General features: G+C 37.1%; 1 protein-coding gene across 2 annotated transcripts in view; it reads right to left on the reverse strand.

Annotated features, from left to right (window-relative positions):
• Positions 1-1,858: 1,858 nt before the first annotated feature.
• The window catches only part of LOC122642554 (RRP12-like protein), a 44,059-nt gene continuing 33,447 nt past the window's right edge, over positions 1,859-12,470 (reverse strand). Inside the window, exons 12-19 of one of the 2 annotated variants that reach the window (XM_043836063.1) lie at positions 11,768-11,833; positions 7,430-7,540; positions 4,761-4,922; positions 4,553-4,681; positions 4,340-4,441; positions 2,649-2,728; positions 2,190-2,533; positions 1,859-2,058 (exon numbers count right to left, since the gene is read on the reverse strand). In XM_043836063.1, the coding sequence (XP_043691998.1) occupies positions 2,054-2,058; positions 2,190-2,533; positions 2,649-2,728; positions 4,340-4,441; positions 4,553-4,681; positions 4,761-4,922; positions 7,430-7,540; positions 11,768-11,833 (999 nt within the window). In that variant the 3' untranslated portion in view covers positions 1,859-2,053. Of the gene's footprint in view, positions 2,059-2,097; positions 2,534-2,648; positions 2,729-4,339; positions 4,442-4,552; positions 4,682-4,760; positions 4,923-7,429; positions 7,541-11,767; positions 11,834-12,470 lie in introns of those variants that run through there. The other variant, XM_043836062.1, reaches the window with a different exon arrangement.

Here is a 12,470-nt window from a genome sequence, read left to right on the forward strand (position 1 = left end):
TTATCGTTTGTTGGGCGGGGGGTTTTGATCAAGTCGGTCCTGGCTTCCACGCCCGCCTACTTAGTACAATGCTTTCGCTTTCCAATTCAAATTTACCGTAAGATCGACTCTATTTGCCTCCAATTTTGGTTGGGTGATTGTGGCACCAAGAAAAAACCTTCTCTCATTTCTTGGGAGAAGATGTGTCGCCCTAAGGCTTCTGGGGGGTTGGGTTTTAGAAAAGCCTATCATCATAATCAAGCGTTGGTTTTAAAACTTGGGTGGAGATTACTAAATGAACCTTCTTCTTTGTGGGCCAGAGTCTTAAAGGCCAAGTATTTTCCCAAAACTAGTTTCTTTGACCCTAGTACTAGGGCTAAGAAGGGTTCTTGGACTTGGAATGGCATCACCCAGGTGACCCCTATTCTGCAAAGCATGCTGTGTAGGCGTATTGGTGATGGGCGCACTACATCTTTCTGGTATGATAAATGGATCCCTTCCCTTTCTGCTAATCTTGCTAGCTTACTGTCTACTCCTTTATTCACAAACTCTAAATCACTAAATGTTTGCCATTTTAAAGAAGGATCTAACTGGAATATTGATCTCATCAATTATCATGTCCCCCAAAGTGTTGCTCCTCTTGTCCACTCTATTACATTTTCTAATTCTAATGATCAATGGTACTGTCAGAACTCGACTTCAGGACTTTTCACCACTAAACTTGCTGTAAGGCATTTACTTTCCTGCTCTACTGCAAACTTTGATAATCCTGTTGGTTAGTGGAAATTTTTTTGGAAATTTTCTTTTGGCGTTTGCTCAATGCAGGACTCCCTACCAAGGATATTCTATCGAAATGGAGCCAGATTGAGTCGACATGTGCTTTCTGTGGAAATGGTGTTGAATCTCTATGGCACATTTTACTTTCTTGTGATTGGGTTAAACGTATTTGGGCAGCAGAACCATTGGGGCTAAGGACAGAATTTCTGGCTTTTGATACTATCCTTCGTTTCTGTCGATTTTTTCACTTAACACTTTCGGACTGATAAAACTCTATTGCTATGGTTTTTTAGTATTTTTATTATTACTTGTTACTTTATATGGTCTTGTAGAAATAAGTTAATAGTTGAGTCCATACAACCTAACCCTTTAAGGGTCGTACAGGTTGTTTCACAATGGCTGGTTGACTTAAATTTAAGTGCTTTTAAATCTAATTACCCTCACACTGATTGTGTCCCTGATATAGTCATCCCTTTCCACTCCCCATTTTTTGCCTTGCCTAGTTATGATTTTCCTATCTTGATCTGTGCACGGATTCTATTCACCTAGACTGACTGGGGCAGGGTGGGCCTACCTCTTTTTGGTTGATGGCAAGTTTAAGTTTTTTTATGCAAGAAAACTGCTATGTACAGAGAATGTAGATACTTATGTTTTTTGCGATCCTTAAGGGTCTCAACCATGCTGCCTGTATTGGATTGCAGATTAAGGAAATTTGGTGTGATAATCAGTGGATCATTGAATCTCTTCCATCTCCAACCAAAAATGCCAATGGCCATGGCACTTAGTTCCTCAGATGCTACGGATTTCAGATCTAACCCAGAATGTATATTTTCGTCTTAACACTTGCAACTTTAGTGCAGCTGTAGTTAAAACTTGGCACGCAATGCTTGTATGGACATCCATGTGTTCTAGTGTATTTTTTCCTTTGGTTTCATCAGGAAAACAAAAATACATGTGTACAAATAAGATATTATCTGTTTACATAACATTGATTATAAAGGGGTCTACGGTACTCAAGTCAGGACCTTGCAAGTGTCTCCGGTATGCATATTACAGATCTTTCTTTATCTAAGAATGTGAAAATACAACAAGGATGAAGATACATTACGAACAAAATTGCTCGAACTGATCAGTACACGGCCTCCTCATGAGGCATAGAAGAACAGATTTCTATGGATCCTCTTGATTGAACGTACCGAGTAACTCTCCGTCTTCTGTAAGAACTTGTCCATATCTTTGATTGAGACACTTAAAACTCCCTCGCTGGAGTGCTTCCTGATGAACAATGGCAGCTACTCTACCAAAAATGCATGCTACGTCCAAGATCGTTAATTTCTTCACCCACATTTGCATAAGCCACACTTTCCATTTGCTACCAAGGCATCCAACATTCAGAATTTATCAAGCCATCCAACTACTCATTGGTCACTTAGTTTTGGAATTTCGAAGAACAAAGGGTCTATGGACTCGCCCTTTGTTTGCTTTATTCACTATCTTCCTTCCTATCCTTCCCTTTCTACCATTCGTGGTCAATTCCCTCTTTTCATTCTTCTTTTCCCTGGATATTGAGCGATCACCCTCCATTTGTCTTTTTGAATCTGAGTGAATACTGTTAACCCATCTCCTCCCACTGCCACTATCAGCAAACTTACGGCGCTTATTTGTGCTTGGAGTGCCAATTTTATGTTTATTTTTTCCCTTCTTCAGGGTTCCATATGCACTGGAACTTGTTTCCCCACCTGGAATACCTAATTCTTCACGCGTCCTCTTTTGCTCCCTAGAATACAGACGAGTTCAGAATGAGAAATAATCTGAATACATATATCATTTTTCTTTTGGTAAAACATAGGTGAATATCAGACGTCCTGGTAGGTGTAATTAAGTAATCAGACCCCTTGAGAGATGAATGTGGAAGGTTCAGTTCTGTCTCTGTATTCCCAGCTTCTTTGGAACTTCTATTGCCATGGCGTTGCTGCAATGAAGTATGAAACAATACAAAGCATTACAAAATCATCCTCAAGAAATTTAACCAAAGCACAAAGGCATTTGATCCTAACCTTCAATATGGATCCAACCCACATAAAGAGGTAACCAACCCAAACCCAAAAAATATAAGTTCTGACACTCACCTCATCCTTAACCCATATTGAGTGGTGGGTAGCAGACACTAGGTGGACTCTCAACTCAAGCAGTTTGCATTAAATTCAGAGATGCTTCGATATATACCAAAGCGAAGTGTTTCCTTCACAGCCCATTAAACTTGTTAAGATGTCCCCAAATATCTGCTACATAGCAGCTTGGCTTGTGCCAAAAGTTTGAGGACATGTTATCCACATCACTATTTACTCATCAAAAGGATGTAAATACATGGAGTTATAAAACTCTGAAAAATGGCATTAGCAAACTTTGTATAGTTTTGCTTAATGACTGAAAGCGGTTCAATACGATGTGCCAAACAAATGATTTGGCCCAGAAATTTGTCACATGGCCAATCCAAAGATGGCCCACCAACCCAACAGTCAGATCTGAAGATCAACATAACTTTTCCCCATAAACAACATTGATTCGTTTATGAAAGAGGTCAAGATGCAACTCTAAGACCCAGTCCACATTATATGTGAAGCTAAAGAATGATTCTTCATGCATTTGCACAGGTAATTTATGCATTGCCGGAGGGGAAAATTTTCTTTTGATTTTCCTTTTTCTTTTTTAGTTTTTATAACAGGAAAACACAATTTCTCCAAATAAAATCTTGTAAATATAGCATAACTCCCTCAAGTAATTATATTTTAAATTTAGCAATCTATTCATTCCTGTAGGTAGGCTGAAATTTCCATGGGAAGGGTTATCATGAAATTTTTTAAGCCAAAATTAGTAAATTACCGAAAATAAAGAACAAAGTTATTTATGCTATTACAAATTTACAATAGAAATATAATTTCCCTCGTATATGTTTATTAAAATTAATATCGATTTTCAATAATTCTAATAGTTTATGAAAATTAAAAAAGAAAAGTAATTGACCCCAAAAGTAAGATTAGGCCAAGAGAATTTAATTATGTATCTTGTCCTATAATTTGTATATAAAAATATTACTACTTTTCCATTATAGAAATTCTATTTTGCATTTGCCTTCGGCATTGGACATGTTTGTGTATGACATCTCTATGCTTGGTTCTATGGTTTTATCGCAACGGTATGTGGTAGACCCTTTTTGTTTATGTAAAATGATTTATAGTTTTTTACTACTCAAACCTCATGATAAACTGGAAAAAATAATTTTCTAATTTACAAAAACATCTCGGATCATTTGCTTTTACATCTAATAAAATTCATTGATATCTGTTTATGATTGAGAAAGTTAATCCTATTTCCATTGTGAAATCCCCAAATTTCCTGATGATTTCCATGACTTCTCTATATTTTACTTTATTTCGCCCAAAGTTCACTGAATATGCCGAAATATATTAACTGAAATAAAATTGATACACACACCCATGCCACCCCAAGTTCCATGGAAATTTGTAAAACTGATGCTCAAGTCACATCTGTCTTTTGATATTGGCAGCTAAAGAGAGGTTACCTCCAAAACAGTCTTGATAAAGCCCTTATATTTCTCTGGCATCATTGACTCGATTAAAGCAGAACCACACTTCCGTATCACAATTTCCAATATGATTGTGACCTATCAACAAAAATGCACAATTACGCCAAAATTGCAAGAAATGAACACATCAACAAACATATTTTCTAGACAATGCATTAGAAAGGAAGTCAATGGCACAATTGCACATGCCTTTGTTCTGAAATGATTTCTTGAGACAGATGACCATGGGATAATCCCGTTAACAATATCAACAAGAAATTTCTGTAGGTCTTTTGCTTGCAAGCAGGAAACCAACACTTTCATGAAGCCTAAAGCAGCCTGTTTCAAGTAAAACTGTCATACAAGCATGAAAATTGACAGAAAAATAGAAAGTATTTAGAGTTTCCGTAGTACTTACCTTTATAACTTCCATGGCTTTACTTTGGAGTAAAGCTAAAACAGAAGGAACCAGATCAGGTACAGAGAAACAGATATCCACATCCTTGTACATTAGCAAAGAAAGTGCAGCAACTGCTCCACTTGTTATGTGAGGAGATACACCAGAAAGATATCCCATCAACTGGAAGATGCAAAATCAATAAGGAGATTAGAAATTTAAGAAAGCAGTCACTGGTCACAAAGAAACTGTCTGACAGAATCAGAGTAACAGCAACCAGTATTTGCGCAAACCAATGAAGGAAAATAAGAAGGGGAGAAGGAAAAAGAGAAAATAAAGAGAAAACAAGGGCTGATCGATTAAGATGTTGTGTTACGCTAATCGACCAGCGTAAGATATATTTATATGACTTAAACAATGCTCATTTACATACAACTCCTTCTGTAAAAGCAAGGACCCATATAACCCACTAGCATAATATATATACCCCTGCCGACACAACCATTAGCAGTATAATCTTCATCTTACCCTCAAGCTGGAGCATATATATCACCTAAACTCCAGCTTGAAACAACCAGAACAGAAGGCCGCATTTGGTAATACTCTGAAAAAGTATTTTCCGTGTTTTTTGTTCATGGAACAAAAAAAACACTGAGAAAGGTGTTTGGTACGTCAGTTTCATATTTTTATTTTCTCAAACTGAACCGAACACACATGGATACAAAAAAAACGTTGCTTTGTTGTTCTAGAAACAAATCAAGATAAACACAAAACCCTCTTAAGTCTAACCCCAACTCTCCAATCATCTTATCTTCAGTCACTCTCACTTCGCCTAGCTCGAGAGAGGTGGCATCTCTCTCTCTCTCTCAAACCCTAACATGTTTGCTCCTACTGTTTCTAAAACAACGGTTTGTTTGCTGTTTGACGTTGTATGCAGCGTGACCTGACTGATTCAACAGTCCTAGGATGCAGGTGTGGGATCAGGGGATTCTCTTCTTTGCCACAGAAGTGCACTGCAGGGAATCGTGGAACTTCAGGTGTGCAATAAATGCAAGATCTTATGGTGCTTTCTCGTACACTACACATAATTATCTAGCTTCTTGTGTTGGCTGCAAAATACTTTACTTATAATAACAGTGTTTTCATGCATGACCAAGTAAAATGGTTTAAGGAGAGTACCATAATGATCCCAGTTGGATAAAATTAATGTTTTTCATACCTCTTGGGACTTTGGATTTGACAATGTTTTCATGGGTCATGTAACTCACAATAATTGGAATCATCTGTGAGGCTATTGTTTGATCAATTTACTTTCAAGAATTCAACAGTTCCCTGTTAGTATCTCCATGAAAATTTGAGTTGGTTAAATTTTAAGTGAATGGTGGATCATGTGAGAGTCGACATTCAGATTTCGTTTTTTGTGCTTAGTTAAAACATAACACAGATTCTAAATTGAATTATCTTAGTAAACCAGTTTAATCTAGCTATCAGGTAAATGAAGCTCGCTTTAGTGAAGATTGGACCAGTCATGGGAGGTACTTGCCAAAGAAATACACATTGTAAGTATTTCATATTATTTTTGTGACAAAGACAATTGAAAACAAACCAAAATCTATAGAGGAAGAAGTGTCGGCTGCCAACCTGATGCACCACTATAGGAAAATAGATATATATATATTAGAAAGTATATACAAAGTGAAGAAAGAGGAGGACACACCTACTGCAATAGAAGACACTGTCAATAGGTAACATACGTGTAAAATTTAAAGATAACATATTTACTAAAGAAAATAAATATCTAATTATCCTACTAGACTAAAAACCAGATTTGGTCCGAGTTCTCGGTCTGGGTTCACAAACGTATTTGGGTCGATCCATGGAAACACTCCTGCATCACCCCCTCCAATGCCTAGATGCCGTGACAACTATGGACACAACCATTAGTGGTATAATCTTTTAACACTGTCTAGAAAGAGAAAAAGTCCCAGACAATACATCTCAGAAGAAAGTTAATAAAGCTATTAGGAAAAAAGAATAATAACTGTAAGTCCTCAATTTCCTACAACCTCATAACGCATAAGACAGTAACCTCTGGATCAATCTGATCCTCCAAGTACACTAGACCACAGTTACAAGAAGGGATACATCTTAGAAGCAAGTTAATAAGGCTATTAGGAAAAAAAGAATAATAACTTTAAGTCCTCAATTTCCTAAAACCTCATAACGCATAAGACAGTGCACCTCTGGATCAATCTGATCCTCCAAGTACACTAGACTACAGTTACAAGAAGAGAATGAAGATAGCTGTGAAAATCAAAATATAATGCTAGAATAAGTGAAGTGAGAAGTCTGAAGAGGACCAAAAAGGAAGAAACGACAAATGATCGCTTCATCACTTAGAACCAAGCATCCTTCCAACTACAGTCAGATTATCCACTGTGTAATAAGGTATGAATGGCCAACAGATCCCACTGTGTAATATCTTCATCATCATACTAGGTAGGACTTCCAACTCAACAGCAGTAATAAGTTTCGAAGTAGTTAGCCGGAATATGATGTTACTAAAGATCACAAAGAGCTGTGGTACAGAAAAAATTGAGAACAATATCTACATATGCGGACCAAAATAATCCTAGAAACTGAAACCACAGAATTAATTACTAGCTAGTAGGAAAAATTAAGTAGATTACCATAATGAATAGTCGTTGATGAGGTTCAGGATCGCCAAATGAAGAGTTATTCAAGCTGGAGCTTATCATGACCAGTGTATCATAAGCTGTTTTTCTAGCTCCTTCTTCGGACTGCATAATTAGTAAAAAAATCTCCTATAAGCATAGTAATGGTTACATATAACTAATCCCAATTCTACAATAGACGATTTCTGTTATTTGTAGTAATGGTTATGTATATGCATAACATCTCTAAATCTACGCTCTTTTCCTCTTTTTTTGGTTAGAAAAAAACTTCTCTTCAACCCTTCAAAAGCTTGTGCTCCACAAGCCCAACCAGCAAGCACAACCTGATATAAGAGCATAATCTCCATCATAATTGTCAAGGCGTTGCCAATGTAGCCTTATTGGATGCAGGAAAGGCAACCGCCTTGGTCACCTGGTCAGCCACCTTATTGTCTGTTTTCTTTTTAATGAAATCGATTCTTATTTTAACCCCATTATTGGTTTGTGTACAGGATTATGAAGCACATGCAATACATGGAATCGTGTTGTAAGGGAAGAAAAACAGAATGGAAAAAAGAGAAGAGAGTGATGTTATTCATACTTCAACTACACCTTCATTGAGACAGTTTACAACTGAAACCCTCAACAGCTCAACCCTTCTGCCTGCAACTCCATCAATATGCATTCCAGTGATTTTGCTCGACTCCGGCAACTCTCCTATGACAGGTATGCTTCTCTTCTTCTTCTTCTTCTTTGGAAACCTTCCGGTGACAAGTATGCTGCTTCTTCTTCTTCTTTTCTGTTTCTTCGTCTCTTTCCTTTTCTGTGTGTGTGTGTGTGTGCGCAGTTATGCTGCTATGTGCATCTATGTATTTTGATGGCTATGTATTTCCAGTTGTTAGTTCTTACCTTACCCAATCTTTATTAGCATCACATAACATGCAAGCTGTATGACTGATTTTCTGGTTCCTAATCTCAAGTACTGGTTAGTTAGAAACTTAGAATTCACTTCCAAGTTCCCACAAAACACTATTTTCCTGCATATGTCTTGCTTAAAATGTACGATGCAGTCGAGGTCAAGAAGCAAGAAGAATGGGTCAGAACCAGCCCCCACTTGAACCACCCACGGTTCTGCTGGTTCTGATATGGTTTTGTCAACAGGATTGGATGTTGACCAGCTTATTTCCTAGCATCTATGGTCATGGTTTGAGTCAAACATGTTTTTAGAAGATCAGATCTTGTGTAGACTGCCTCAGTTAGAAGATTGAGTGTTGCTGGTAGTTTCTATTTTTGCTGTGGAAATTTCTGTTGGAAGATTATGTGTGGAGCTTGAAGATCTGCTGGAATATTGTTCTCATAGGTGTCAAGGCGTCACCTTGCGTTTAGGTCCCCCTCCAACACCTAGATGCTATGACAACTATGATTCTCCTAGTGATTACCTTTTATTCTGTTTTGTAATAGATTCTTAGTAGTTAAGTCAATAGCTACCTAGTGAGTTACTATTATTTCTTTTTTATGTAATACCAATAAGATCTTCCTTTTAGCAGAGTTGCTATTTTAGTACTCTTCTACACAGAGTTACTTATTTTATAATCCAGCCTTCATTGTTATAAATACAAGTATAAGGAGAACACCCCACATTGATTTTGGCTATACTACTTTGTGTCTTCTTCATTGTGAAGTTGACGGCTACCGTGGTAAACCAGCAGCAACTCCAAGGTGGTGAATTCTTGGATTGGGACTGCTGGTGATGCCTTTCCCCCAGGCCTTGGCAGTGAAGCCAGGTCGTATTCCCCTTCCTTCTTCTACTTCTTCTTCTCCTTTTCTTTTATTGTTCTGTCAGTTCCAGCAAGTAACTTCACTCTATTGTGGCCTATCATTGGGTGGTTTCTAAACGTTCTTTTTGTCTTATTCTTATTTATTCCTTCTGCTACTACTCACTTATTTTCTGCAGGTTTTCTGTAGTTTTTCCTATCCTGTGATTTCTGTTTTGCACCATAGTTGCAGGAATTTCATTATTTCGGCCCTTCCAATCCAGCCATTGGATGGGCTTCCTTTTTTGATATTGTCTTGTCCACCATCCATACTTCCTTTGGCCAGAATTTGGGAGATATCTGACCAAAAGTTTGTGAGTTATTGCTTCACTTAAGAGTTACTAAATTCTGGTTTTCTTAAGTTTCTATTTTCTGGTCACCATGTTTCTCCTAATTTAACCATCAGTTTGCCTTGATATTTTAGACACATAGTCTAACTATTAGGAACTCTTTCGACCATAGTTTCAGCCCCATCAGTTGGGTGGATTGAGAAATGAGAAATATAATCCTGTCAATTTTCTGCCTAATGTTCTCAGAGTTTGTTCACTGCGCTACTGGTTTTCTAACGGGTTTTCTAGTGTTTGTGTCTTCAGCCTAGTAAACCTCATCAATGAATCATTTTAGGAATCATTGATCTGTAAATGTGTAATGATATCTCTTGTGACTTCTGCATCCCCTATTCAAGCAAACTCTTAGTGCACTCCTCATCTCTTTGGAAAAGTCCATGTTTATTCATTTTTATTGCATAGTTAACAAGTTGCTCTTGACCTGCTATGGTTAATTAGTGTGAGATACTATTATAAACTTCCCCATTGCTACAATACATATAATGCATGTTGCCTAGGCACCACTCTACCACCTTGGGTAGCCTAGCCAGCCCTGACAACTAAGATCTCCATTAGTTTCTTCTCCTATCATCAAATATTTCTGAATTTGACAAAAGGAACAAGCTCCCAAAAAATTGATGTGATATCTGGCAAACACATGCACCAACTAGCTGGTCAGAAACCTCTCAAGTTGCTTCAGCATCAACTCCTTGCTTAGCAGTATGATCAAGCAAAAACCTCTACTCTTGGACACACCTCATCTTCCTGATCAATGGTAAACCCATCTAATGAAGCACTAATCTCGAACCAGTGAATTCCAGTGAAAAATCAGCTTGTGATAGTATCGTAGATATGGGAATAAAAACCAGATTAAGAGAAGATTGAATAAATCAATCAAAACACATTTGATATGCATAAAATTCTAGTAGATTGCTCTAATTAGCCAATATAACAGGTATGCAAAAGATTATCTAAATCTGACGGTGTATTCAGATTTCAGAGAGATCAGATATGGAGTAATCCTGCTGGGGATAGGAAAGTTGGAAAGTTGCAGACTTCGATGGACAAATTAGGGGTCTAAAACAGAATTCAGTTAAAGGAGTTAAGCAGCTACTTGGTCAAGAAATCAGAACCAGAGAGCAGAAATAGAAAGAAGAACTTGAAATAGTAAATTGAAATCAAACTTGTAGTAAGAAAACAGGAAAACAGTTTCTAGTTTGAATTTTGAAACTGAAGGTCAGAACAGATATCAAAGAACAGATATCAATTGCTATGTATGGAAGCGAATTGGACCCAAATAGTTAGATTTGAAGTTTCAGAAAATTCTTACTTGGAGTAGGAAATCAAGAAACCAAAATATATATATATATAGAATTTTATGCCTAACAGAATCAGAATTAGAAATTTATATGAAGAGAGAAGAAAATTGCAGAAATTAAACTTGTAATCAATGGAGAAGAATAAGAGAAGAGAAGAAATCAGGTCTGGGATACCAATCCCGTATGCCAAGCTCAACAGCTCCAAAACTCTTATAAAAGCTCATATTCTTTATTCAAATCATCTCTAATTGATGGGGGTATATTACATATATAAAGACTTTCTAAAGTTCTTAAACTGACTCATAAAAGGACTCCTAATCAGTCTATCACTACCAACTTAAAGTAAATAAACTCAAAACGGAACTCTTAGGAGCTATTAATTATCCTAATTTAACTCAAACACTTGACTATTAATCCCGTGTACTAACTTTAGCCCCATTTTATAGGTTCATAAATTAGGCTCCTTACAATGAAACCTAAAAAATAAAAGGTCCAACCTGTAATATAATTACCCAAAGCTTAATTTCAGCCTGTTGGACTGACAACTGCTCCTTGGAGGCCTCCTAAACTTACAAATTGGCATCCATACGGGATTAATGTCTAATGGAATTGCATCATTATCTCCTCTAAAGTGTTCACATATCAAGGGTTCATGGTATACAATTACCTTAAATGATGTCTTTTCAGCTTATTTTTCCCCCTTGGGATATAGAGGAAGGGCAAGGCAGAGAATATTCAGAAGAACTTAATGAAAATCAAGGACTGTACCAAGCAAAAGCTTACGAGAGGGCTGGGAGAGGGAAGAAAAAGGAATAAAACTTGAGACCATATTGTAAATGGAAAATGGAAGTTGAAAATATAACTGTTACTACAAGTTTATGAAGAAGCTCATACATCCTTTAAAGTGACTATTATCTCGTTGAGAATAAGAAAAGCCTTTGAGTTTCCCTCCAAATCATTCTGCACAAAAAAAAAATTGAACCAGTTGGAACCATTTTTAAAAAACAGCACACGTGTAGAGTAACTTAAGAATAAAATCTCAAATGTTTGATGAACAATAGAGTAGATTCAGGATGCAACATCAAATGACATAAAAGTAGTTCATCAAAAAGAATAAAGAACCTAGAAGCGATTGTTTCAAGACTAAGGCCACTTACAATGCACGCATTCTAAGCAGAAACAAAGAGATACAAGTACCAGAGCATGTATAAATTATTTTTAATCCAGAATATTTATGAGTAAGATGGAATTAATCCAGACGAGGGCGGGCCTTGGTTCAACAGTAAGGTCCATTGCAACCTAGTGGTCGTGAGTTCGAGTCTAGAAACAGCCACTCCGCGAAGCAGGAGTAAGGCTGTGTACATTATGACCCTCCTCAAACACCACAGTGGCGGGAACCTTGTGTACTGGATACGCCCTTTTTTTTATAGAATTCATCCAGACAATAATATATTGTTCTCTCGATAGATAAAAATATGCCTCATAACACCACCAACCTTCTTTCTTATAGATGAAACCAAATCTTGAAACATTGTTCAAGTACTCAGAATGCTAAATTTACAGTCTCCATTTGAGTAACAGGGGGAGGGGGGGAGTA

Source organism: Telopea speciosissima, chromosome 10 (assembly GCF_018873765.1).
Source record: "Telopea speciosissima isolate NSW1024214 ecotype Mountain lineage chromosome 10, Tspe_v1, whole genome shotgun sequence".
Lineage (NCBI taxonomy): Eukaryota > Viridiplantae > Streptophyta > Magnoliopsida > Proteales > Proteaceae > Telopea > Telopea speciosissima.